The 24,409-nt window shown below is 38.8% G+C and overlaps 1 protein-coding gene across 9 annotated transcripts in view; it reads right to left on the reverse strand.

Moving 5' to 3' along the window:
• LOC109036447 (uncharacterized) overlaps positions 1-24,409 on the reverse strand; it is a 41,192-nt gene that overhangs the window by 14,340 nt on the left and 2,443 nt on the right. For 2 of the 9 annotated variants that reach the window (XM_072302030.1, XM_019050658.2), the window contains exons 2-3: positions 23,777-23,863; positions 5,302-5,388 (exon numbers count right to left, since the gene is read on the reverse strand). In XM_072302030.1, the coding sequence (XP_072158131.1) occupies positions 5,302-5,388; positions 23,777-23,863 (174 nt within the window). Of the gene's footprint in view, positions 1-9; positions 3,197-5,301; positions 5,389-7,805; positions 8,009-16,319; positions 16,590-18,592; positions 18,704-20,396; positions 22,489-23,776; positions 23,864-24,409 lie in introns of those variants that run through there. The other 7 variants (XR_011900126.1, XR_011900127.1, XM_072302031.1 and 4 more) reach the window with 7 other exon arrangements.

Consider the following 24,409-nt stretch of genomic DNA (forward strand, 5'->3'; position numbering starts at 1 on the left):
CAACATTACATAAGAAGCACGCAATTTTTTGTGTTTAACTTATTTGTACATCGATCTCCTTGAGTCAAATACGTCCAATTTTAAGCGTTTAGTTGCGCTTACACTACGCTGCAGCACATTAAAAGCCCAAAACATAAAATAATATTATTGAATGTTTTGAAAATCATTAAATTTGACACGGAACCACTATTATATTCACAAAAAACACATTATATTTTCCAGTAGTACATATTTCTTTTTCATCAGTTTAAAAGGGAATAATCAATGCAGAGAGTGCAAACATTTTAAAATCATGAGTTGGAAAACGCTGACTCCGCGAGTTTAAATATTAGAGCCTAACACAGAGCGGAGCGGCGTGTTAGCAGCGCAGAACGCGCACTGGCGCCCGCAAACCTAACGGGATACTTCACGCATTGCGCAACGCGTGAAGTATCCCGTTAGGTTTGTAGGCGCCTGTGTGCGTGTCGCGCTGGTTGCCTGCCGCGCCGCAACGCTTTAAGCAACTATTTCGCGTCAGAGGCGTGGCACAGTATCCTACAAGATTGAAAGCGCACGAAATAACTAGTTAAAGAGGACTTTCAATTTTGACTGCATCTGTTACTGAAACATGTTTAATGTGGCATTGGAGCGTTTCCTAGGCTCCCGCTTTGGTTTTCATCTCATCATATCCGTACAGTGCACACATAAACATATGTTTTATCTGCTCTTAGAGTCTGTTCTCTTTCATGACTTGATTCATGAATTAAAGTAGTAGTAGTATGCATTCATTTTTGAGGTGGTTCCTGTCCTTTAAATGAGAAGAAAAAATGTGGACATAACATGTCCACAATTTGGACAATTTTGGACATATTCATTGTTGACATTAAATCATGTGGACTTAATAAAAACTGGACTTAACGTTTAGTGGACATAAATAGCGGTGGACATTTATTTAATGGACGAAAGGTAGGTGGACATAAAGTCCTGGAAGCGAAACGATGAGTCTGTTACGGAAAGTTTCGCTACACATATAGGAGAATTAATTTGATAATTGCCCTACTATCCTTTCATTAGGCTCATTGTCCAGTTGTAATTTTAAAGGCCAATAGTAACAAAATATATCGTCCAAAAATAAAAGAAAACATTGTTATGACGGATCAAACATTTATATTTTGGTTGTGGCTTCAAAAACATCCTTCTAAAGTATAAATATGACTTTCGAGGAGGGATTAATGAAATTTGAGATTTCAGTAACTTGATCTTCTTTTTTTGCCTATTTAGACCTTTTATAATATTTTAATACATGCGGGGAGAAAACTAAATATACTTATTCACAATATACATTTTTGGTTTAAGCATTATTTTCAAAGAGACGGATTCCTTATCTCATCTTCTCTTCTATTGTTATAGCTTCCTCTGCGTTATTCTTATTATAAAGGTAACTTACGCTGCAATCTCTACGAGAACTAAAATGAAGGCCTACTAAAATTGTATTGAGGGGTTTTTCGTCGGTTTCATCTTCACACTTCTTCTTATTCACGACATCAAGAAGCGCGGCTGAAGCAGAATCACGCTCGAATTTGAATTCAAATATTATCAACGTCTTGTCTTTTCTAAACAGCAGTGTGTCTATTATCGTTTTATTTGGGCCCAAAACTTCATTATCCACTCGCCAAAACGATTGGTAGCCCATCAGCCGCGGAAGAGAATACAAAGGGGCCCGAAATTCAGACTCTGTTTCTGGAATCACTTTTTCAAACAGCGACCTTATCGCTGATATCATAGTCTGGAAACTCTCTCTTTTGTCGTTTAGTTTGATGACTGAATCGACAAAGTGCCCCATTTTTTCTCTCGTGAGTTGGTACTTTTCGACGAAGAAGTTCTCCGTATATAAAAGATATTGTAGAAGTTTCTTAATTTCCAGATTAGGAACAACTATGTCAACTTTGTGTGTGGTATCGTCTTTACTGATAATTGTGTAGACTCCATTTTCCTGCAAGAACTGTAGCATAAGGTGCTCCACCTGAGTCGCTTCATCCGGCTCATTTTTCTGCCTTGAGATCAAATCATGCAAATTCTTAATATCTTGCTCACTGAAGGGTGGACGTTTATTAACTATTGTTGTATTTGTTTCTAGAGTCTTTTCAATAACTCTACCAAACTTATCATATTCGAGCAACTCTTCAAGCTGAAGAAGAATAGGTATTCGCTCGAAATCATCATATTTCCCTTCTTCCTCCATAAATTTGGAGAAAGAACGTAAAGCGAGCATTTTTTCGTTTGTGGCCAAAGAGTGATATCCTCCATAGGGTCTCCGAGCCTCATCGACCCATTCTGGCTTACCAAATCTCCCCATTATGAAATCTTCATCATCCTTGAACTTGAGACCATAGAAATTACTGAGTGTTGCGTTCTCAAATATCGAGTAGTGGCTCAGATTCTTCACTTCTTGAGTGTAAACACTGCCAATAGACGATATGCCGGTTAAGAGGAAGTGACTGACAAATGTGTTATCTTTGAACAGCCCTTTCATCAGGTCCGTTAGAGTTTTAAATATTTGGCTCATTGAGTCATCTTTGTTTCCCTTGACAATCATTTTGGCGACTGGAGCGTCATAATTGTCGATGAGCACTATGCAACTACGATTATGATGTTTGTGCAGTAATCTCGCCAAAATCAGACCACCTATGGCACCCACGTCTTCTTTGAGTGAAGGATGTACGTCCTTGTTGAATATACCGTGTTCCTCTCTACTTAAAAGCGGACTATTCGCTAGGTAACCGTGGTTTTCGAAGAGTACACGCATCATAATACGGAGGGTAAAGTTAAAACTCTCTATATTCTCTGTATCGAGTGACATAAAATCTAAAAAGATTACGGGGTGGCTTGCAATGTAATCCATACAAAAGAAACTGTCCATGTCTCTACACGTCAGAAGATTATCGAAGAAAGCACGTTTTTGCTCGACGTAATTTTGGACGGGGGTTCCGTTAAGGTCGACGGGGATGTCGAAAAACAGTTTCAGCATCTCTAGGTTGGATGTCTTGCCGAAACGAGGTGGAGCATGAATGGCCATTGGCTCTTTTCGCTCGTAGAAATGTTTGATGAACCGGGTTCTGTCGATAAATGTTGGCTTGTCTCTTACTTTGCAAAACGAGTCGTCGATATTATACACGATGCCCGGGTGCTGCCATCCATCGTGATAATGGTCAGCCAACTGGAAACAGACAAGAAATAGATCGTACAGGGTCCAAAATTTTCCTGCTGCAAATCGTCAGTTGCGTTCAGCGTCAATTGACGGGAGTCGTTGAAGGTAGTTGGTGGATAACACACGTGCGTGACACAAAATATATACAGGGTGTTTCAAAAGTCCCGCCCCCCTCTAACTTTTGAACGGTTAGGGATAGAAAAACGAAACTTTGGGAATGTTTTTATCTCAAAGAGGACCATCTTCTAGGGGTGGGGGGGGGTCAAAACTTTTAGCCCTCTCTCAAGGGGTTGAGGGGCCCAACTTTTTTTTTTTCAAATGGGTAACCCCTATCTTGTGATACATTATTGGGACGAACATTAAAAACTAAGAATTTTGGCGCAAATCGTAGATGAATATCTTATTTTCTGACCGAGTTATGATAGGTCGAAGTTCAAGTTGGACCTATTTTCAAAAAATCCCAACTTCAATTCAAATTATCGTAAAGAACAAAAAGTACAGGAAAATTTATCAAATTCTAAGCTTTTTGAAGTAAAAATCGCAGAAATCACCTCAAACTAATGCTAAGGGGGAGGGGGGTGGGGTTCGGACCCCCAAATACGTCAGTTCAAAGGTCATACGATGTTCCCACGAAATGAGCCAATTTCCCCTAACTTTGCCTCTACTCCCCTAATTTTGCCTCTACATTATCTCGGTAAGTTCAAAATTAGTTCTACATAACGTTTTTAACTCCTCAATTTTCGAGAAAAGTTCAAAAAAACGAAAAAAAAACGGTCAAATTCAATCACCTTAAATTTCATATTTTTGAACTTTTCTCGAAATTTTGGGACTTGAAAACGTAAAGTAGAACTATCTTTGAACTTACCGAGATAATCTAAGTTTCTCACCGAAAAGTAGCCCCTAGTACCAAGTTTTCCGAAAAGAAAAACTCGAGAACATTGATGAATTAGCAGGAGCCGAGATAGCATTTCAGGGCGCATCCGTCATCTTGGATTTGCGAATTTCGAAAATTGGACTGAAAATTCGAGTTTTTCACCGAAAAATACAAATTGGTACCAAGATTTACGAAAATCAAGGAAATAGGAGCCAAGATAGCATTTTTGGCCACACCTGCCATCTTGGATTTGCGAATTTTGAAAGAAGGACTAAAAATTCAAATTTCTCGCCAATAAATACCCACTGATACAAAGTTTCACGAAAATCGATGGAACAGGAGCCGAGATAGCATTTTATTACCACTTCATTTACACATGGACACAAAGTAACCGAAGAATACGGAGTATGTATGGTAGTCCAGGCGCCTGGTAAGTCTACCGGGAATTTCGAGGACACAGCTATTTTTTTGGCCTACCTTATATTTTTTGGATCGCTGAATTTGAATCGGCGTCTGGACCATGTGAACACGTCATAAGAACACGGAGAACCCAACGATTAGGGACTCGTGACGTCATAGCAATCATCGATGGGGCGCTGGACACACAGTCGTTCGCTGCCGCTCATCATGGCGAAATGGCACCCAATCGGAAACCCTCTTATAAAAAGTACATGAACTCGTAGCTTACACATCACCGAAACCTTTGAAAATATTATAAACAACTATCTGCTCCGAGCAAATTTGTAGCCACTTAAATATTAGAGAGCTTAAGCAGCACATAAAGGGTCATAATGGTTTTGTTTGTTCTTAGCATTTCTAATAAACAGTTACCAGCACTCTGAACGGTTTCCACGGTTAATTATCACGATGCGAAAATTCAACTACGTTTCCGCCACAGAGAGGCTTTAAAAGTAACCGCGGGAATCCCAGGATACAATGGGAGGAGCATCTAGAATTGGACGTATTTCTATCAAACGGAACTATGTGCATTAAGACATGAGCCCTGAGACCCGTAAGAATACATGCATTACAGGGCTCACGACACAATGCACATACTTCCGTTTGATTGAAATACGTCCAATTCTAGATTCATTGGCCGCCTTGAGGGGTATTCCAATGAGCCCGCTGTAGGACAGCGCGCTCAATAAACCGCGCAGAGTAATTTTTGACGCCACCAACAGACTTGGGTGGTTTGCGAGGTCAGCCATCGTAATGTCAAAGAAATTGGAGGTTAGCTTACCAAAAGAGGTCGTAAGTGCGGCGATGGACTGGACTCTTCATCTGATGGACTGGAATCGTCTTGTGGATACACGAGGAATCCATAGGTCTGTTGAAAAAAAAAAATGAATAAAAAATCTAGTCCAGGTACTTGTACTTACTTATGTACTCCCTTGGAACCGTGAGGTAAGCGTGGAAAATATATCAATCTCTTCGTTTCGAAGTGTGAAAATAGAATATCGACGTTGTCAAGCTCAAATTGAGTCGAAACCCTTTATACAAGTTTGCTGTCAATATGGGGGCTCGAAGGTTGATCATTTTAGAATTTGCCTTTGACGTCCGTCATAATTTTACTACAATTGATTTAACAGACGGGAGTAAGGCAATTCTTTATCCAAATCGATACCAAATATTTCCGGAATCGGCCAATTTACGTCCATGATATTGACCGCTGAAGTTGAGGGGGAAAAGACCTTTTTTTGGGATTTCTTCAGGTTGATTACCCATGAATGATGTCTTTTCCCGGGCCTCCCCGATAATTAACTAGTCCAGCAATTTATTGAGGGGGGCTGTGTCTTGCAAATTCCGGAGTCAATATTTCGGCCAGAGATAGGCTGATTTTAGATTTTTGGTACGCAATGGGAAAAAAAACACGTTGGATCTAGAGTCCAGACTCTTGAAAACGTTGGCAAGAAAAAATACTCTTGATTCAATTGGATTTTTGCTCGAATCAAAACGAAATCCGCTTAAATTAAGAGGATTGGTTCTTGATTTAAGCTAGATTCTGATTGAATCAAGAGTACTTTTTCTTGTCGATGTTTTTAAGAGTCTGGACTCTAGATCCAATGTGTTTTTTTCCAGTGGCGATGTAACTAAAAGATTTGTGTACTTTCTGATTTTAATAAAATGATTTTACAATCGTGCCGAGAATCCCACTTTCCAAAGTCAGGGCCTCCTGTTCATACCCCAAAGGTGACCTGGTGGGCTTTAGGATGATGGAAATTCACATCCCTGAAATTGGAGTCAATATGCTAATCGTCTCCGTAGTCTTCGATTTCATCCGGCCTAAAATAACGACGGAAGTATCCTGGCTCCAGTGGTCTGGGTCACCCTGTATCATCGGCTACCAAATTCGGAAATAGCATCCATTTCCTCGTACCATGCACCCATTTTGTAGAAAATCTTTAATCGATTGGGAAAAGAAGATAGCATTACTAGGTTCAGCACTGAAATTTTTTTCGGATTCCTTAACCAAAATTACATAAAGGTAGACCTCAAGCACGATATCAAAGGCAAATTTCAAAATTTTCAACTCCCGAGCCCTCAATTCGGCCGCCATCTTAAATTTGAGGGTTTGGACGCAAATTTGAGCTTGACATCATCGGGATTCTTTTTTAAACGTCAAAACGAAGAGATTTAGCCATTTTTCACGCTTTCTTCACTTACGGTTGCACTGCAAGTTTTTTTTTTTTTTTTTTTTTTTTTTTTTTTTTTTTTTAACACGTGCCCTCGGAACAATCAACAAAAACATAAAATTGCTCAAACCTAAAACACGATTGAAGACACTAATATGAATCAATATTTTTTAAAAGTCGGCGCACAGATTCTCTAAAAAATTTACAATAATTTTAGGAACGATTTTAATTGAAATCATAGGAAATTTCGTCGCGATATTATTATTAGTCCTATTTTCCTTTTTTTTCTTTTTGCAGGAAAAAAACCACGGCCCCTGCTTCTAAATCGTAGCTGAGGATAGTTATTTTTGCTTTTTACGGTGAAAACTAAAAGGGAGTCATGAATAATGACGCATCGTCTAAGTGTCGCAGCAATTTAAGCGTTCGTCCCATCTGCCAGAGTTGGCAGGGCGGTCAAGACATCTTCGCAGTTTGACGCGCCTTCAATCCGGCGAAGCTGCAACATGCTTACACCCGTGGTCAAATAGTTGTATGTCACGCCTGCCGTAAACGAACTCAAATATCGATGGCTCCACGCGAAAATGAGTTTGTTTACATCGATTGCAACGTTGCAAACGACAGTTAATGTTTCAATTGGAATCAATATTTTTTAAAAGTCGGCGCACAGATTCTCTAAAAAATTTACAATAATTTTAGGAACGATTTTAATTGAAATCATAAGAAATACGGAAAAAAACCACGGTCCCTGCTTCTAAATCGTAGCTATTAGGATAGTTACTTTTGTTTTTTACGGTGAAAATTAAAAGGGAGTCATGAATAATGACGCATCGTCAAGCTGTTGCAGCGATTTTAGCGTTCGTCCCACCCGCCTGAGTTGGCAGGGCGGTCAGGACATCTTCGCAGTTTGAGGCGCCTTCAATCCGGCGAAGCTGCAACATACTTACACCCGTGGTGAAATAGTTGTATGCCACGCCTGCCGTAAATGAACTCAAATAACGATGGTTCCTTGCGAAAAGGAGCTTATTTTCCTAGATTGCATCGTTGCAAACCAGAGTTGATGCTTCAATAGAGGATAACCGAGAGTAATTATGGTGTTATAGATATTGCTTACCTGAAATATCAGGTACGTGAAAAGCACGAGCCTAAAAATTTTAAAAGAGGAAAATGGCACGATCTATATACATATTTCCGCACGACAGAGTTTCAGTTTTGTAACAGACTAAGACAGCTCAATACGTGGCCCCTCTTCCGTCTTAACTTTTTTTTCTTTTTTTTTCGCTCCCGTCTTAACTCGTGGGTCAATTGGACGTATTTCTATCAAACAGACCTATGTGGAGGCGAGAAACATGGGGTGTGCTCTAGAAAGCTGCTTATGAAGCAATGTAAAAGAGGACGTGGTTCCTTTTGAAGAATTGGAAAAGCGGGATATTGCATTCTATCAAACAGACCTATGTGCAACTGAATGCGGAACTCATGAGCCGCGGGCATGGCAAGAGAGCGTTGTGGACAGGGCTCATGAGTTTATGCGGAGGCGGGCGGACGGCGACGACCGCGGAGAGGGGCCTCGTTGCCGCTGACGTCACCGGCGCTTTATTATTCTCATTCACTCTTACCGCCAGAGAACTAACGAGCACACCCCATATTTCTCACTTGCACATAGGTCTGTTTGGTAGAAATACGTCCAATTACTCCAACGGAGATGAACTATAAAATGTAGATTGACACCGTGCTGCCACCAGTGGCGTGGCGTGCTTTGCGATATATCGATTGATCTACCATTTAAACCCATGGGACTGGATCGATTTACGAGGTGTTCTCAACGAACATCTTAACAACCATAGTTTCAACTGGGATAATACCGGTAGTCGATTTTCACGCCATGCTACTGGCCGCCACGGCATGCGCTGTATGCTGTTCCGCGGCGATATTGCAACAATGTAATAAAGCGGTTTTGGTTGAGGTACATTGTATCACATCGTCGTAGACTTTGAATAAATCTTATGAAGAACTTTTTTCTACTGTATTAATAATTATGTTGAACTAATTGTAAAATTTTTTTTTTTTTTTTTTTTTTTTTTTTTTTTTTTTTTTTTTTTTTTTTTTTTTTTTTTTTTTTTTTTTTTTTTTACGCGGCCGCCGTGAACGGACGCGTCTTTGTGACGCTCCGAGTGTTTATTACGAATAGTGTGTAATTCGGGCGTTTTTCGAACAGATTTTAACATCTAGTTACTCGTCTTAATCTCCTCTTTAAGACTATGTGTGAATTTTCCGCGATTTCAAGTTAGTTCAGTTACGACGTGTTTTCCGAGCTCAATCTAGTACCGGAGCTATAGCTTGCACAACTTCTAAAGAATCTGAAGAATGTGAGGAATGCCAATAGCGTAACATTCCTATCGAAAGTCGATTCTATTGAAGTCTAAATACACTGCGTACACTTAAGGCATGATGATATCAGCGACCATCACTAATACGATTAAATCGTTCGCTGGATTATCGACGGCGAATATTCCGACTGAGACAGCGTCGCCACGAAATGGAGCATATGCGCTAAGGAGCAACGTGAACAAGGAGTTGGAGTCTGATAAGAAAAGCAGTTTCAGCTCTAACAGGCCCTCACCTTCTCCATTGTCACTCTCAACCGCTGGCCGAAAGACCACAAGGCGCGAGAAGATAACGTCCAAGCCGGCACCAAAGGTAGCATCAGTGACACCTAACAGTCAAGCCTCTCCGAGTGCAGCCCGCAATAATAGCAAGAAAAGAAATGCGGTCTCATCTACTAAGTCTCTGGCCCCTTCAACTGACGGTGATACAAAAACAACTGCTTCACCAACGCTTTCATTACGAAGTCTTCCATTGTGTTCTTCTAAGCGGGTGAAATCTACTTCTTCTTCCAAAACCAAAGCAACGACTTCAAATGTAATAGTAAATTGTAATACTAGTAATACTAGTAATCCTGTCACAACCTCAATGAGCACCCAAACTAGTCTTGAGCTCGATCTAAAAGTCCAAAGGGATGCTTTAAATAATGAACTTATAGATACTAAAAATAAATTAAGTTCTTCTTTGCATGAGAACTCGATGTTGATTGATGAGATAACAATTTTAAAAGAGGAGATAAGGGTTTTGAATGAAAAATTACATCATGTAAATAAAGTAGAGGACACTTCAAATCTTTCAAAAAACAGCTTAACCAAAAAGAACAAAATGTTATTAGACCAAATTGACACGCTTAAAAATGACCTAAGCAAGGTAAACTCCGACAACTATTCCCTTCAAAAAGCAAATAGAGGCATACTTAAGCAATTAAAATCAAAAAAGCCAAAACAGAGTCTAAAATTAGAGTTCAGCTTGAGAAACACTTTTATATTTAAAAAATTTAGGAATACAGGAAATTCAACGGCGTTTCAACAGGTAGTCCTTAATGTTGATAGATTAAATCAATTAAAGGAAGAAAGTGCTAAGGCAAGGAAGGGAAAAAAGAAAATAATTATCCTAGGTGATAGTCACTCTAGAAATTTTGCCAAGCATTTGCGCTTAAACTCAACAAACTTTGCCATAGAATCATATGTACACCCAGGTGCGGGTTCAAATAAAATACTTGCAAGTGCAAACTTTCCTGACCTATCCAAAAATGACTGTGTACTAATCCTCTCGGGTTCTAATGACGTTTATAAGATAAGTAGCAGAAACCATGATAGTATAAGTGCAGCCAATCATCCTATCATTTCCTTTGCAGCTAGGCATAAACATACAAATGTAATTGTTTCTGCGGTACCCTATAGGAGGGACAAAGCACCCTCTGATCCTATGAATCAACAAATCTATGATTTTAATTTAAGTTTATTTGACCTAGGACAAAAGAATGAAAATTGTACCTTCTTCAATAGGATGTGTTTTGCTATTGAGAATGATTATTGTAGGGACGGACTTCATGTGAAAGATAATTTCAAACGCTTGATGGCGCTTGAGTTGACGTCATTCCTCAACTTTCATTTAAACTAAACTCCTCTGACAATGGAATATGCTAATTTTCTGCGCTCTGAAATTTTGACTCTTGAAAATAACCGTATCAACAATATAAATTCGCCTAAATTCCAATTACTTAATCTAAATATTCAAAGCCTCCATAAAATTGGTAAAACTCATCTTCTTGCTCTTGAGATGGGCAAATTAAAGTCCGAGCCGGATATTATCTGCCTTACAGAAACTTGGTTTAAGCCAGACAGCGCTATTCCCCTCTCCAATTACATTTGCGCTGACTCCAAGGCTAGAGAAATTTCAAGAGGAGGGGGGTCTGCAATCTATGTCAAGCCAACTATTAAGTATTCTCGTCCTCAAATTTTTGAAGCCCATTCTGTAGAACACCACTTTGAAATTTCGGCTATCTCAATACATAAACTTAATAATATTCATCTTAAAAAGCCTTGGGTTATTCTATCAATATACAGGCCGCCTACTGGCGATTTTGAAGTAATGTTGGAAAAATTAGAAGCAGTACTTAGTACCTTACACGAAATGAATTGTCATTATAGTCTATCAGGTGACTTTAATATCGACTTTCTGGATCCACGGCGTAAAGATGTTATCTCTCTATGTAACTTGCTCTCTGAATTCAACCTTCGACCGATATTTTGTGATGAACCTTCCAGGGTAGCTAAAACTTCTGCCACTTTGCTTGACAACTGTTTCTCTAGCTCTCGTCCCATTGATTCTGTAACGTGGGATCCAGGTCTTTCAGACCATCGAGGTCAAATTGTCTCATTTCCCATCGATACCGAAGCCAATTATATTAATAATAAGCGTTTTAAAAGACACTGGTCTGAAGAGGCCTGTCTAGGTCTAACTGGGCAACTTCATTACTTTTGCTCCACTTTTGACCCTCAACTTGGAAATGTAAATAATACAGTAGAACATTTTATCAGAGGCTTGTACTCTGCTATTGAACTATGTTGTCCTGTCCGACCAGTAAAGTCATTTTCTTGCAGGAGGTTAAAAAATGATACCCTCAATTCACTCAGTGAACGTAAAAAAGAATATCATTCTCTGTATAAAAATACTGGTCTTCTTAAATATAAAAAGCTCTTCAATAAAACTAATAAGTTACTTAAAAAGTCCTTATACCGAGAAAAGCGTAAAAATGTTGAGAGAATGATTAAGAACTCCAAGAACAAATCTTTTACTACTTGGAAAATTATAAAGGACCAAACGCCGAGTACTAATAACAATTCTCTAATTGATGCTGTTCGTTGTGATGGGGTGATTGTTTCTGATCCAACTAAAATAGCTAATGTTTTCAATGAACATCTCACCTCCCTGCATAATACGTTTCCAAGTAATTTAGCTCATTCTATGGCTCTGGAGATGACAAAAAAGTCCCTGAAAAACCCCCCTCCAACCTTTACATTCTCCCAGATAACACTAAATGAGCTATACTCATGTGTCTGTAGTCTCAAGCCAAACAAAGCTGATACATATGGCTGCATACCTCCATTTTTCTTTCGTGACTATTTTTCTATCATTGGTGAGCATCTGCTCGTGCTGATTAATAAATGTATCGTGACAGGTGTGTTCCCGCACTGCTTGAAATCTGCCAATGTAACTCCTTTGTTTAAAAAGGGTTCCAGGCAGGATGTATCTAACTATCGACCTATTTCTGTTCTTTCTACAGTAAGCAAACTATTCGAAAAAATCCTATTTAAGCAGCTTCTATGCCACTTTGAGTCCAATAACCTGCTATATGATCACCAGTTTGGCTTTAGAAAGGGTTTATCTACCACCCATGCTCTGTATAAACTTATAGATAAAGTTCTCACCGCCTTTGAAAAAAAACTTCCTGTAATGAGTATACATTTTGATTTAACCAAAGCTTTCGATCTCCTCAATCATTCTTTGCTACTCAAGAAATTACATTTATACGGTCTCTCTGAAAATGCCTTAACGCTCATTGCTTCATATCTTTCTGATCGTAATCAGAGAGTAAAAATTGACTCTGTCAATGGACCCATTCTTTCTAGTGTCTTACCCTTAATGACCGGAGTCCCTCAGGGATCAATTTTAGGCCCACTTTTATTTATCATTTTCATGAATGACCTTCCCTTTAATGTCAAATACCCCATTTTACTATTTGCGGATGACACTTCTGCCTTAGTTGAGGGTGGAGATATAATACTTAAGGCTCGTGAAGTGTATGATCAGGCCTCCGCCTGGTTTAATGCCAACGATCTGACGGTTAACCAAAGTAAGACACAAGCTTTAATGTACTCAGCCGGCTCTTGTAATGCTCCATCCATTGATTATTGTATTCTAGGAGACTCAAATAGTATTCGACTGGAAAACTCTGTTGAGTTTCTTGGTATCCAAATAGATAAAGGGCTCACCTGGAAAGAACATACCAGTAAAGTCATATGTAAATTAAGCCGAGCATCTTGGGCCCTGCGCAACCTGTCAAGAATATCTACCCTTCAGTGTTGCTTAGCATTCTATCATGCCCATGTTGTTTCCCATATGAGATACGGACTAATCCTTTGGGGCCGTAGCACTGGAGCAGAGCAAGTTTTCATGTTACAAAAAAAGCTCGTCAGAATTATGTTTAATATGCCCTGGAATGCCCACTGCCGCCCAATCTTCATAGAGCATAGATTGTTCACCCTGACCTCCCTTTATATCTTGGATAGCCTAAAGTTTGCAATCTCAAATGGATTGGTATCTCCCTCTGATCTTCTACCGTCTCATAATTACAACAGCAGACATAGAGATATCAAAAACGTAAAAGTCCGATTGAAGCTATCCGAGCAAGATTGCAAATTTTCGGCTATCCAAATTATAAATGCTCTACCCTGGAATATCAAAAAACAACTCCGCGACGGTGATATCCGGAAGTTTTTCAATTTACTTCGCGATCTTCTTTTGAACAAGGCTTTTTATAATTTGAACGAGTTTCTAAACTCATCGGTTGAGTAACGTTCTAACCACCAACTAATGTACAGTTGTAATTTATTTTTAATTATTGTATAGTGTTTCTTGACCTGTGCCATAGCCTTAATAATGGGGCTCCCATGTACAAAGTTTTAATAAATAAAAAATAAAATAAATAAAATAAAAATATATTTTCTCATCGTGCGCAATTAGCCTAAAATTCTTTGAACCCTTTTAACATTATTCACAAGGTGTTCAAGAGAGAACTAATTACTCGAAAACATCAAAAAAAAAAAAAAAAAAAAAAAAAAGAAACAGGAAGAGAAGAAAAATGTCATACACAACTGTTCGCCACGACAGCAGGAGTCATGTTCATGTAGAGGAGCCGGGCGGGCGTTCGTTGCGACACGCTCCGGCTCGGAAATTTATAACTGTTCGCACTCGGTCTTTTTCGGAAATTTTTTATGGCAAAGTCAACATTTTCAACCAGTTGTATACCCCCTGAGAGTTCGAACTCAATTTTTCGGTTTTCTACGAAGATATTGACGGTTTTTGAGAATTTCTTGTGATATCTCAAGTGATTTATACGTACAACTTTTGCCTGAGCCAACGTCGCAATGGCAACTAAAGGCTGATTACTCTCTCGAGACATTATCTTTTTCGATCGATTTTAGTTGATTTACTTGATTACGAGACTTTTGGAATTGATAAAGCAAAGCAAAGAGGAGCAAAGAGAAACAAGAGAATAAATGCAAACGGAACGGAACGGCGATGACAGCCTGGAAGGACAGAGCACAACATCGAACTTGAAAACTCGGACACGGGTCTCGACGTACGGCCTGACGCGACACGGACAACTGGCGCTTTTTGGAATTTTGGATCTTTGGATAGGTAAGCGTTCAGGCTACAGCTAAGTGACAAATAACAAAGGCATGGCTCCGGATCTCTTACTTAAACTCTCCTGTTTATTTATCTAAACAGATTATGTAGCATCACGTCCATGATATTAGACTCCATGCTCACCCTTGATATATTTGCCTGCTCATCTCGTCCAAGATCTTGGACTCCATGTTCATCGCTAAACTTTTCACTTCTTTGCTTGAGCATGGAGTCCAATAGCAAGTAGACGTCTCCTAGTTTTAAAGTTCATCATGATAAAAAATCGTATACTTCTCTTATCTAACCTAACCTAACCTAACCTAACCTAACCTAACCTAACCTAACCCAATCTAACCTAACCTAAACTAACCAATGCAAAATGTTTTAAGAAAAATACTTTTTATCGTCTTTATTTCACAAAAATGGTCTTGATAAATTTGTGGACCATATGCTCATGTGTTGTCAAAGAATACCTGCATCCCACAATTTTGGACGCTGTGCTCACTTCGATTTTTCTAAAAAATTATCCCTTATTAAAGTGAGCATGGAGTCCAAGATCTTAGACGTGATGATCAACCGAACATTATACAGGTGATCATGGAGTCTAATATCATGGATGCGATGCTACATTACCTATAAACAGATGTGGCACTCTTTATGACATCCCCTTCTTAGCCTTCAAGCTAACCGCAGAAATCTCTGAAATGAGATAAATGTTATAGTCTCTTAAACGAGACTAAATCGTTGTTTGTAAACACATTTGGGCGTATAGTTGCAAGCTTTCAAATGAGGTAATTTGTTGTAAGCTCTTAAATGAGATTTATGTAACATCTCAGACCCAAATTTTTGACAAAATATTTTTGACAAATTCCGTATAACCACTACTGTAATAAATTCTAGGGGGATGTAATGCAAGTGCGCAGTTTCCCCCTTTTTGTAATTTGTTTTAAAATGAAGAAAAGAAAGAAGAAGAAAAAGGAGCATGTCAAAGGCAAATTCCAAAATTGTCAACCCCGATCCCTCATTTTGGCCGCCATCTTGAATTTGGGGAATTAGACTCTAATTTGAGCTTGACAACATAGGGATTCCTTTTTACACATCGAAATGAAGGAATTGACCACTAGACAAGGTACGAATTTAAGCATTCTGATACATGTTTATTAGTCAGAATTTCACGTAAAGCACGATTCGCACAACGAAAATTACTTAAACCAACTCCTAACGAATAAATTAACGTTTTTATTTCACATTGGTCACGAGGAATTTGAACTGCCCGCTCACAAGAAACTCAAAGCTCTACGTGAGTCAAATCGCGCACTACAACGGTTTCAGCAAGCCTCTCAATCGAGCAATGTTCATTTCCTACCATGTGTTGTTCAAACTATAAACAACTTGCTATAACTGAGCCAAAGCGTCAAGATAGAGGTTGCCAGATTTTTATATCGTAGAGACTGTCATGATAATTTTTAGCGCGCGATGTGAATCACGTAGAGCATTGAGTTTTCATGGGCGGGTGGTTTGAATTCACGCATCAAGAATTATTAAATATCTTCGTAAGGAGTTAATTTCGGTGATTTTCGTTGTGTGTATCGTGTTTTACGTGAGATTTTAATCAAGAAACATGTATCAGAATGATGGAATTCGTACCTTATCTAGTGGTCCATTGAGACATTTTTCACACTTGCTTCACTTACAGTTCCACGGCAAGTATTTGTTTAACATATGCCCCCGGACTAATCAACAATAATATAAAATTACTCAAACCTAAAACACGATTGAAGACACTCGGAGGATAACTGAAAGTAATTATGGTGTTCTGGATATTGCTTACCTGAAATATTAGGTATGTGAAAAATAGGAGCCTTAACATTTTAAACGAGGAAAAGAGGATGATCGATAAACATATTCCTTTACGACAGAGTTTAAGTTTTGTAGCAGACTGAGACAGTTCAATACGTGGCCCTTCCCCCGTCTTAATTTTTTTCTTCTTTTCTCCCCCCTCTCTTGTCTTAACTCGTGGGTCAATTACTCCAACGGAGATAAAGTTTAAGATGTAGATTGACACCGTGCTGCCGCGGCATGCGCTGTATGCTGTTCCGTGGCGACAATGCAACAATGTAAAACGGTTTTCGCCGAGATACATTTTATCATATCGTCGTGGACTTTGAATAAATCTTATGAAGCATTTTTTCTACTGTATTAATAATTATGTTGAACTAATTGTAAAAATATATTTTCTCATCGTGGGCAATCAGCCTAGAAGATTGTCATTGAACCATATTAACATTATTCACAAGATGTTCATGAGAGAACTAATTACTCGAGAACAGTAAAAAAGAAACTGAAAGAGAGGAAAAATGTCATACACAACTGTTCGCCTATAATGAAAGGATAAGGCGATCCTTATGAGCTCTTATATAAAAAAAATTATAAATGGAAACTCCCATTTTCAATAAGTGAAGGCACCACAAATTACAGTATTTTTGTATCAATTCATACGATCATCCACATTTCCTAAAGAGGATTTCCCTTTTGCTCAAGAATGAAATTTGATTGACATTCAATAGAGTTCTTAGATGTGTCAGGATTCATGGAGTTTGCCATTTAAGCACTGATTCATGTGTAAAATTTTGCGAAAAAATTCTCGCTATTCGTTCTTCCTCAAAAATGGAGGAGAGAGGGAAATTGCAGGATTATTAGCCAATACGCATTCTTTTTCAGTCCGGAGAGCCGCTCAAATATAATAAATTTGGTAAAGCTATTGAAAAAAATCTAGAAAAAAATACCACAATAGATAAGAAATGCCTACCTTTCAGTGTGCAAGCTGTTGAGCATTTGCATGATTTGGTCTCAAAGTCGAGAAATGAGACAGATAAAGCAACTCAGGTGGAGCACCTTATGCTACAATTATTGAACTTTGGTCGGAAGGTAACAACGTCATGATTATACACAGCAATGATCGATTTAACTCATGTGGCCATTGAGCAAGGAAATTTAGATCGAAACGTTTGGACCAAAAGTCACACACTTTCCGTGCTCATAAAGATGGGCGGCCTTCCTCGTGATGGTAATGTACAGTCAATTTTAAAACGAATTCGAATTTGAAGTGTCCCACATTGTCCATGATCTACCCTTCCATGTTTGGCGCAATGCGTGAAGTATTCACGCAGTCTTGTAGGCGCTCTGCGTTTCACGCTGACCGCATTGGGTTTGGCGCAATGCGTGAAGTATTCATGCATTCTTGTAGGCGCTATCCGTTTCACGCTGACCGCAATGACCGCACTGTGTCTGATGCAATGCGAGAAGTATTCGTGCAGTCTTGTAGGCGCTAATATATGTTACATGCCGATCGCCGCGCCGAGAGCTTCTCCTTTTCATCTCAAGTCCTCGTTATCATTTCTCTCTACGCGTTCCAGGCCAAATTGCGTGTTTGGTTTCTCTCTTAACTCGACCAATTGAAGGTACTGTCTCTTGTATCACTAAGAGACGACAAAATTAGAAATTACTATACTCTCAGTAAATGAGAGATTTTTTCGCCTTTTCTAGTTTGTAATTTTTTTTGTCTAAATCCGATTTTTTTTTATACCTACCCTCAAAAAAATTGCAAATTTTTGCCGCCCCTTAGATTCGCCGCCATGGGCCGCGGCCCATGTGGCCACTCCTTTAATCCGGCCCTGAAATGAGACATCGACGGTGTAAGTCGGCAATCACATAACTCGATTTGCGACGTCGCAGACTTCCTATCATACTTTATTTTTTAAACGGAAAACTACTCAACGGCTATTTTTTAAAACTCCAGTGATTTTTTTTCTCTATGCGAAGAAAATTCTGCAAAAACTTCAAGGAATTATGTCAATTGGTTCTCCACTAAAAAAATGACATAGAGGCGGAGATTTTCAGACACCGCAAACGAGTTATATGATTGCCGACTTACACCGTCGATATGTCCTTTTTTGATACATTTAAATGTATGGAACTATAATGATTCGGTTGATTACTGTATTTAATGACTGAAACAGGCCCAATATTTTGAAATTAATCTAACGCTGGTTTCATGAATTCTTCATATTTTTTACAAAAATGCGTTAAGATTAGAAATCTTACATCAGAGTTACTCGATTTACGGCGTGTCGAAAGGAAGAATCTCTATCTTATCATGGCTGCGCCAGTTCAAAATGTAGACACCGAGATTCAAAGAGCTGAAAAATGAATTTTGATATCAAAATTAGTCAATTATTTTGATATTACAAAAAAATGTAAGCCGTTTTTTAAAAAGGTTAAAACTTCAAAAGTGAGATACAGGGTTATTCAAAAGTCACGCACCATTGTCCATGAGGGGGGTGGCCATTTGAAATTTTTAGTTCCCCCCCGCCCTCCTCCGCCCTGAGGGGGTCAAAAACTGGAGAGTACCTAAAAAAGTTTTCCCCTCGATAAGAGGAAAAACGTCACAAACCGCAAGTCGATATCTTAAGGCCTGGATACACACGGCGATTAATTGCCACGATTGAAAGACCAAAGCCAATGGAGAGCCTTGATTTCGATATATCGACTGCAATGGATCGAAATCAAGGCGCTCCATTGGCTTTCGTCTTTCAATCGCGGCGATTAATCGCCGTGTGTATCCAATCCTTAAATTAGAACTAGAGTTATGGCCAGTGGTGCGTGACTTTTGAATAACCCTGTATGTCCTTTTTTGTTATATTTTAAATGGCGGAACTAATGATTCGGTTGATCACCGTATTTAATGACTGAATAATAAATGGCTTGTGGTGTGATCAGAGCTGAGGTATGTGAACTTTTAACTACACGTAAAGTTCAATGCTATCAAAACATAGTGTTCACTTTAATATTTCAGACAATAATATATCAATTAATAATTCAGACATTTCCACCCCTATCAAAATTAGAGCCAAAATTAACGCTCATTAATACGCGCATTTGACGTCATTTCATCAACGTCATTTGACGTTGTTTCTCAATTAAGAGTAATTAAGTACCAAACATATTTTTTCTCATCTAAACGAAATTTGTAAAAGAAGAGAGTACATATGATGGATAAGAGACATTTGCAGTGTACTGTGATTTTATGTAAGTGAGTGTATCACACAACGATGATCGTCTTTAGTTTTCTGTGAAGTTGTGAGACCGGATTGGCTTGACTGTACTTAACTAAATTTTTGCTAGAGTATTAATTCCATCAACCTCCCTAATTAAGAATCAACACGGTTGGGGGTGTAGCCTTTTGACTTACTTCTAAAATGAAGAGTCTGTTACTGAGGGTTTTGCTACACTTATAGGTGAATTAATTTGATAATTTCCCATGCCCTTACTATCCGTTCATTAGACTTAACGTCCAGTTAAGCTTTTTGTAATTTTAAGGGCAAACAGTTACAAAATATTACATTCCAAAATAAAATTAAAATGATTTCATGGCGGATCAAACATACATATATCGATGGTGTAAATCGGCAATCACATAACTCGGTTTGCGACGTCACAGACTTCCTGCCATACTTTATTTTTTTAACGGAAAACCACTCAACTGCTATTCTTTAAAACTGCCGTGATTTTTCTTCTCTGTGCGAAGAACATTCTACAAAAACTTCAAGGAATGATGTCGATTTGTTTTCTTTTAAAGAAATAACATAGAGGCGGAGATTTTCAGACACCTTAAACGAGTTATGTGATTGCCGACTTACACCGTCGATTTTTGTTCATCGTGGCTTCAATCACATCGTTCTGAAGTATAACTATGACTTTCGGGGAGGGTTGGATGAAATTTGAGATTTGAGTAACTTTATCGTTTTTTATTGCACATTTTATAATATTTTCTTATTATGCAGGGATATAACTACATATCGACGGTGAAACTACCAAACCACGTATCTCGTTTGCGGTGTTTAAAAATCTACGCTCACATTTTATTTTTTTGAAGTAGACCAAATCAATATCATTCTTTGAAATTTTCACGGAATTTTCTCCGCACGAAGAGGAAAAATCACAGAAATTTTCAAGACTGGATGTTGAGTAGTTTTTCATTTAAAAAATAAAGTATGACAGGAAGTCTGCGACGTCGCAAACCGAGATACGTGGTTTGGTAGTTTCACCGTCGATATACCTGTTTACAATATAAATTGTTGGCTCCAGCTTTATTTTCAAAGAGACGGATTTCTTAATTATGTCATCTTCTCTTCTATTGCTATGGCTTCCTTGGCGTTAAACTTATTATGAAGGTAACTTACACTGCAGTCTCTACGAGAACTAAAATGAAGGCCTACTAAAATTGTATTGCTGGGTTTTTCGTCGGTTTTAACTTCATACTTCTTCTTATTCACGACATCAAGAAGCGCGGCTGAAGCAGAATCACGCCCGAATTTGAATTCAAATATTATCAACGTCTTGTCTTTTCTTATAAGCAATGTATCTATTATCGTTTTATTTGGGCCCAAAACTTCATTATCCACTCGCAAAAACGATTCGTTGCCCATCAGCCGCGGAAGAGAATACAAAGGGGCCCGAAATTCAGACTCTGTTTCTGGAATCACTTTTTCAAACAGCGACCTTATCGCTGATATCATAGTCTGGAAACTCTCTCTTTTGTCGTTTAGTTTGATGATTGAATCGACAAAGTGCCCCATTTTTTCTCTCGTGAGTTGGTACTTTTCGACGAAGAAGTTCTCCGTATATAAAAGATGTTGCAGAAGTTTCTTAATTTCCAGATTAGGAACAACAATGTCAACTTTGTGTGTGGTATCGTCTTTACTGATAATTGTGTAGACTCCATTTTCCTGCAAGAATTGTAGCATAAGTTGCTCTACCTGAGTTGCTTTATTCGCCTCATTTTTCGGCTTTGAGACCAAACCATGCAAATTCTTAATATCTTGCTCACTGAAGGGTGGACGTTTTTTAACTATTGTTGTATTTGTTTCTAGCGTTTTTTCAATAACTTTACCAAACTTATCATATTTGAGCAACTCTTCAAGCTGAAGAAGAATAGGTATTGGCTCATAATCGATCACTTTTCCACTGTCCTCTATAAATTTGATGAAAGATTGAACAGCGAGCATTTTTTCGTTTGTGGCCAAAGAGTGATATCCTTCATAGGTTCTCCGAGCCTCATTGACCCACTTTTGACTACCAAATCTCTTTACGAAGTATTCAACATCCCTGAACTTGAGACCGTAGAAATTACTGAGTGTTGCGTTCTCAAATATCGAGTAGTGGCTCAGATTCTTCACCTCTTGAGTATAAACACTGCCAATAGAGGATATGCCGGTTAAGAGGGAGTGACTGACAAATGTGTTGTATTTGAACAGCCCTTTCATCAGGTCCGTTAGAGTTTTCAATATTTGGCTCATTGAGTCATCTTTGTTTCCCTTGACAATCATTTTGGCGACTGGAGCATCATAATTGTCGATGAGCACTATACAACTACGATTATGATGTTTGTGCAGTAATCTCGCCAAAATCAGACCACCCATGGCACCCACGTCTTCTTTGAGTGAAGGATGTGCGTCCTTGTGGAATATACCGTGTTCCTCTCTACTTAAAAGCGGACTATTCGCTAGGTAACCGTGGCTTTCGAAGAGTGCACTCATCATCATACGGAGAGAAACGTTAAAGCTCTCCACGTTCTCTGTATCAAGCTTCATAAAGTCTAAAAAGATTACGGGGTGGCTTGCAATGTAATCCATACAAAAGAAACTGTCCATGTCTCTGCACGTCAGAAGATCATCGAAGAAAGCACGCTTTTGCTTGATGTAATTTTGGACGGGGGTTCCGTAAGGGTCGACAGGGATGTCGAAAAACAGATGCAGCATCTTCAGGTTGGATGTCTTGCCGAAACGAGGCGGCGCATGAATGACCATCAACTCTTTTCGCTCGTAGAAATGTATGATGAACCGGGTTCTGTCGATGAATGTTGGGTCGTCTACGAGTTTGCAAAACGAGTCGTCAATATTATACACGATACCCGAGGCCCCATCATGATGGTCAGCCAACTGGAAACAGACCAGAAATAGATTGTACAGGACCCAAAATTTTACTGCAAATTGGCATTTGTTTTCAGCGTCGCTTGATGGGAGTCGTTGGAGGTATAGTTGGTGGATAAATCGAATATTAGAAACACATGTGCGTGACACACGTGAAACACTGCTCAAATTTTGTTCAAGAAGGTCTTAAATTTCAAAGGATATCCCTGGGTAAGTATATCAAAATGCCGCGACACGAATTTTGATTTTAGCCATCTCGAGTCATTGAAAAGGTCCTAAAACTGAGGTTTTGGCCCGTTTGGGCTCCCTGGCCCCACCTCCACCTGCTCCCCCTCAGCCCCGATTTCTAATTGAAAACTAATTTTTTGGCATAAAGTAATGGCCTAATTTGAAGGGGCTCTTGGCTGTTGTAAGTTATATAGCATCGATGGCTAAACCCGGAAGCCACATTAGAATCAGTGAGTTCGAAAACACACCAACTCGGGTTTTTCTAACTTTTTTTTACGATTCAGTAACACTTATGGACAGAAGCATCTGCACGCAAAAGGAAATTTCGAAATTGCAATCGGAAGTGCTCGAAACAGCGACGGGAAAAGGGAAAAATCGAAGTATTTCATTGGAAATACCAATTTTTGGCCATTTCAAGGGAAACGGGTGACCATCCAATCTGGCGGTTTTCGTTTTTCGGTTCAGTATACCTTGTACCAACGAATTATATAAATATTCAAGCGTTATTCAGGTCGAAAAATGAAAATTTTTCTTGGCAGACCATGAAAAATCAGTATCTGAAAGTCGGTGAGAACGAAAACGCTTAATTCTCTGTCATCAAACATGGTGTATCGATTTCAACTCGGTGCTTTACAAAGTCTCTAAGTACTTGTGCTTTGGCACCAAAAAGGTTTTTCTTAAACTGACTTCTTCGCCCGCTGCGCAGTTGTAGGTGTTTCCTGGTAAAAATATGTTTTCCGAGTTGGTGTGTTTTCGAACTCACTGATTCATTCCTCGATTGCAGTCCTTCAAAATATCCGCTCTTTCTGTTCTAAAGGAATAGAGCCATCATTATTTCTTGATATCTTCACAAAATATTTTTCATATTTACGAGAAAAATTGCGAACATTTTCAAGGAATTTTACTGATTACTTTTTGACATATTTTATTCATAACATTAAATAAGAACTAAAGAAATACGATAGAGCAATAAGTAAACCTCGCAGAGTAATTTTTGACGTCACAAACAGACTTGGGTGGTTTGCGAGGTCAGCCATCGTAATGTCAAAGAAATTGTAGGTTAGCTTACCAAAAGAGGTCGTAAGTGCGGCGATGGACTGGACTCTTCATCTGATGGACTGGAATCGTCTTGTGGATACACGAGGAATCCATAGGTCTGTTGAAAAAAAAAAATGAATAAAAAATCCAGTCCGGGTACTTACTTATGTACTCCCTTGGAACCGTGCGGTAAGCGTGGAAAATATATTAATATCTTCGTTTCGCTGTGTAAAAAGAGAATATCGATGTTGTCAAGCACAAATTGAGTCGAAAGCAAGATACAAGATTGCGGTCAATATAGGGGCTCGAAGGTTGATCATTTTAGAATTTTTGATCGGTGTGCCTGGTTAAATGGTGTGCGGTTCAAATAAGTATCACTGGATAATTTGAGTTCATAGCTTGCTGCCTTTTTGGGCCTCGAGAGCTACATGACCTGGTCAAGCGTAACCTCCAAATTTTTGAGTTGTCCATACTATCCCTATAAAAATACTCTAGATCACCCTGTATATTCGGCTAGCAAATTCGGAAATAGCATCAATTTCCTCGTACCATGCACCTATCTCCTAGAAAATCTTTAATCTATTGAGAAAAGAAGATTGCATTTTTAGGTTCAGAGGTGGAAATTTTTTCGGATTCTACAACCAAAATTACATAAAGATAGACC

Source organism: Bemisia tabaci, chromosome 6 (assembly GCF_918797505.1).
Source record: "Bemisia tabaci chromosome 6, PGI_BMITA_v3".
Classification (NCBI taxonomy): Eukaryota; Metazoa; Arthropoda; class Insecta; order Hemiptera; family Aleyrodidae; genus Bemisia; species Bemisia tabaci.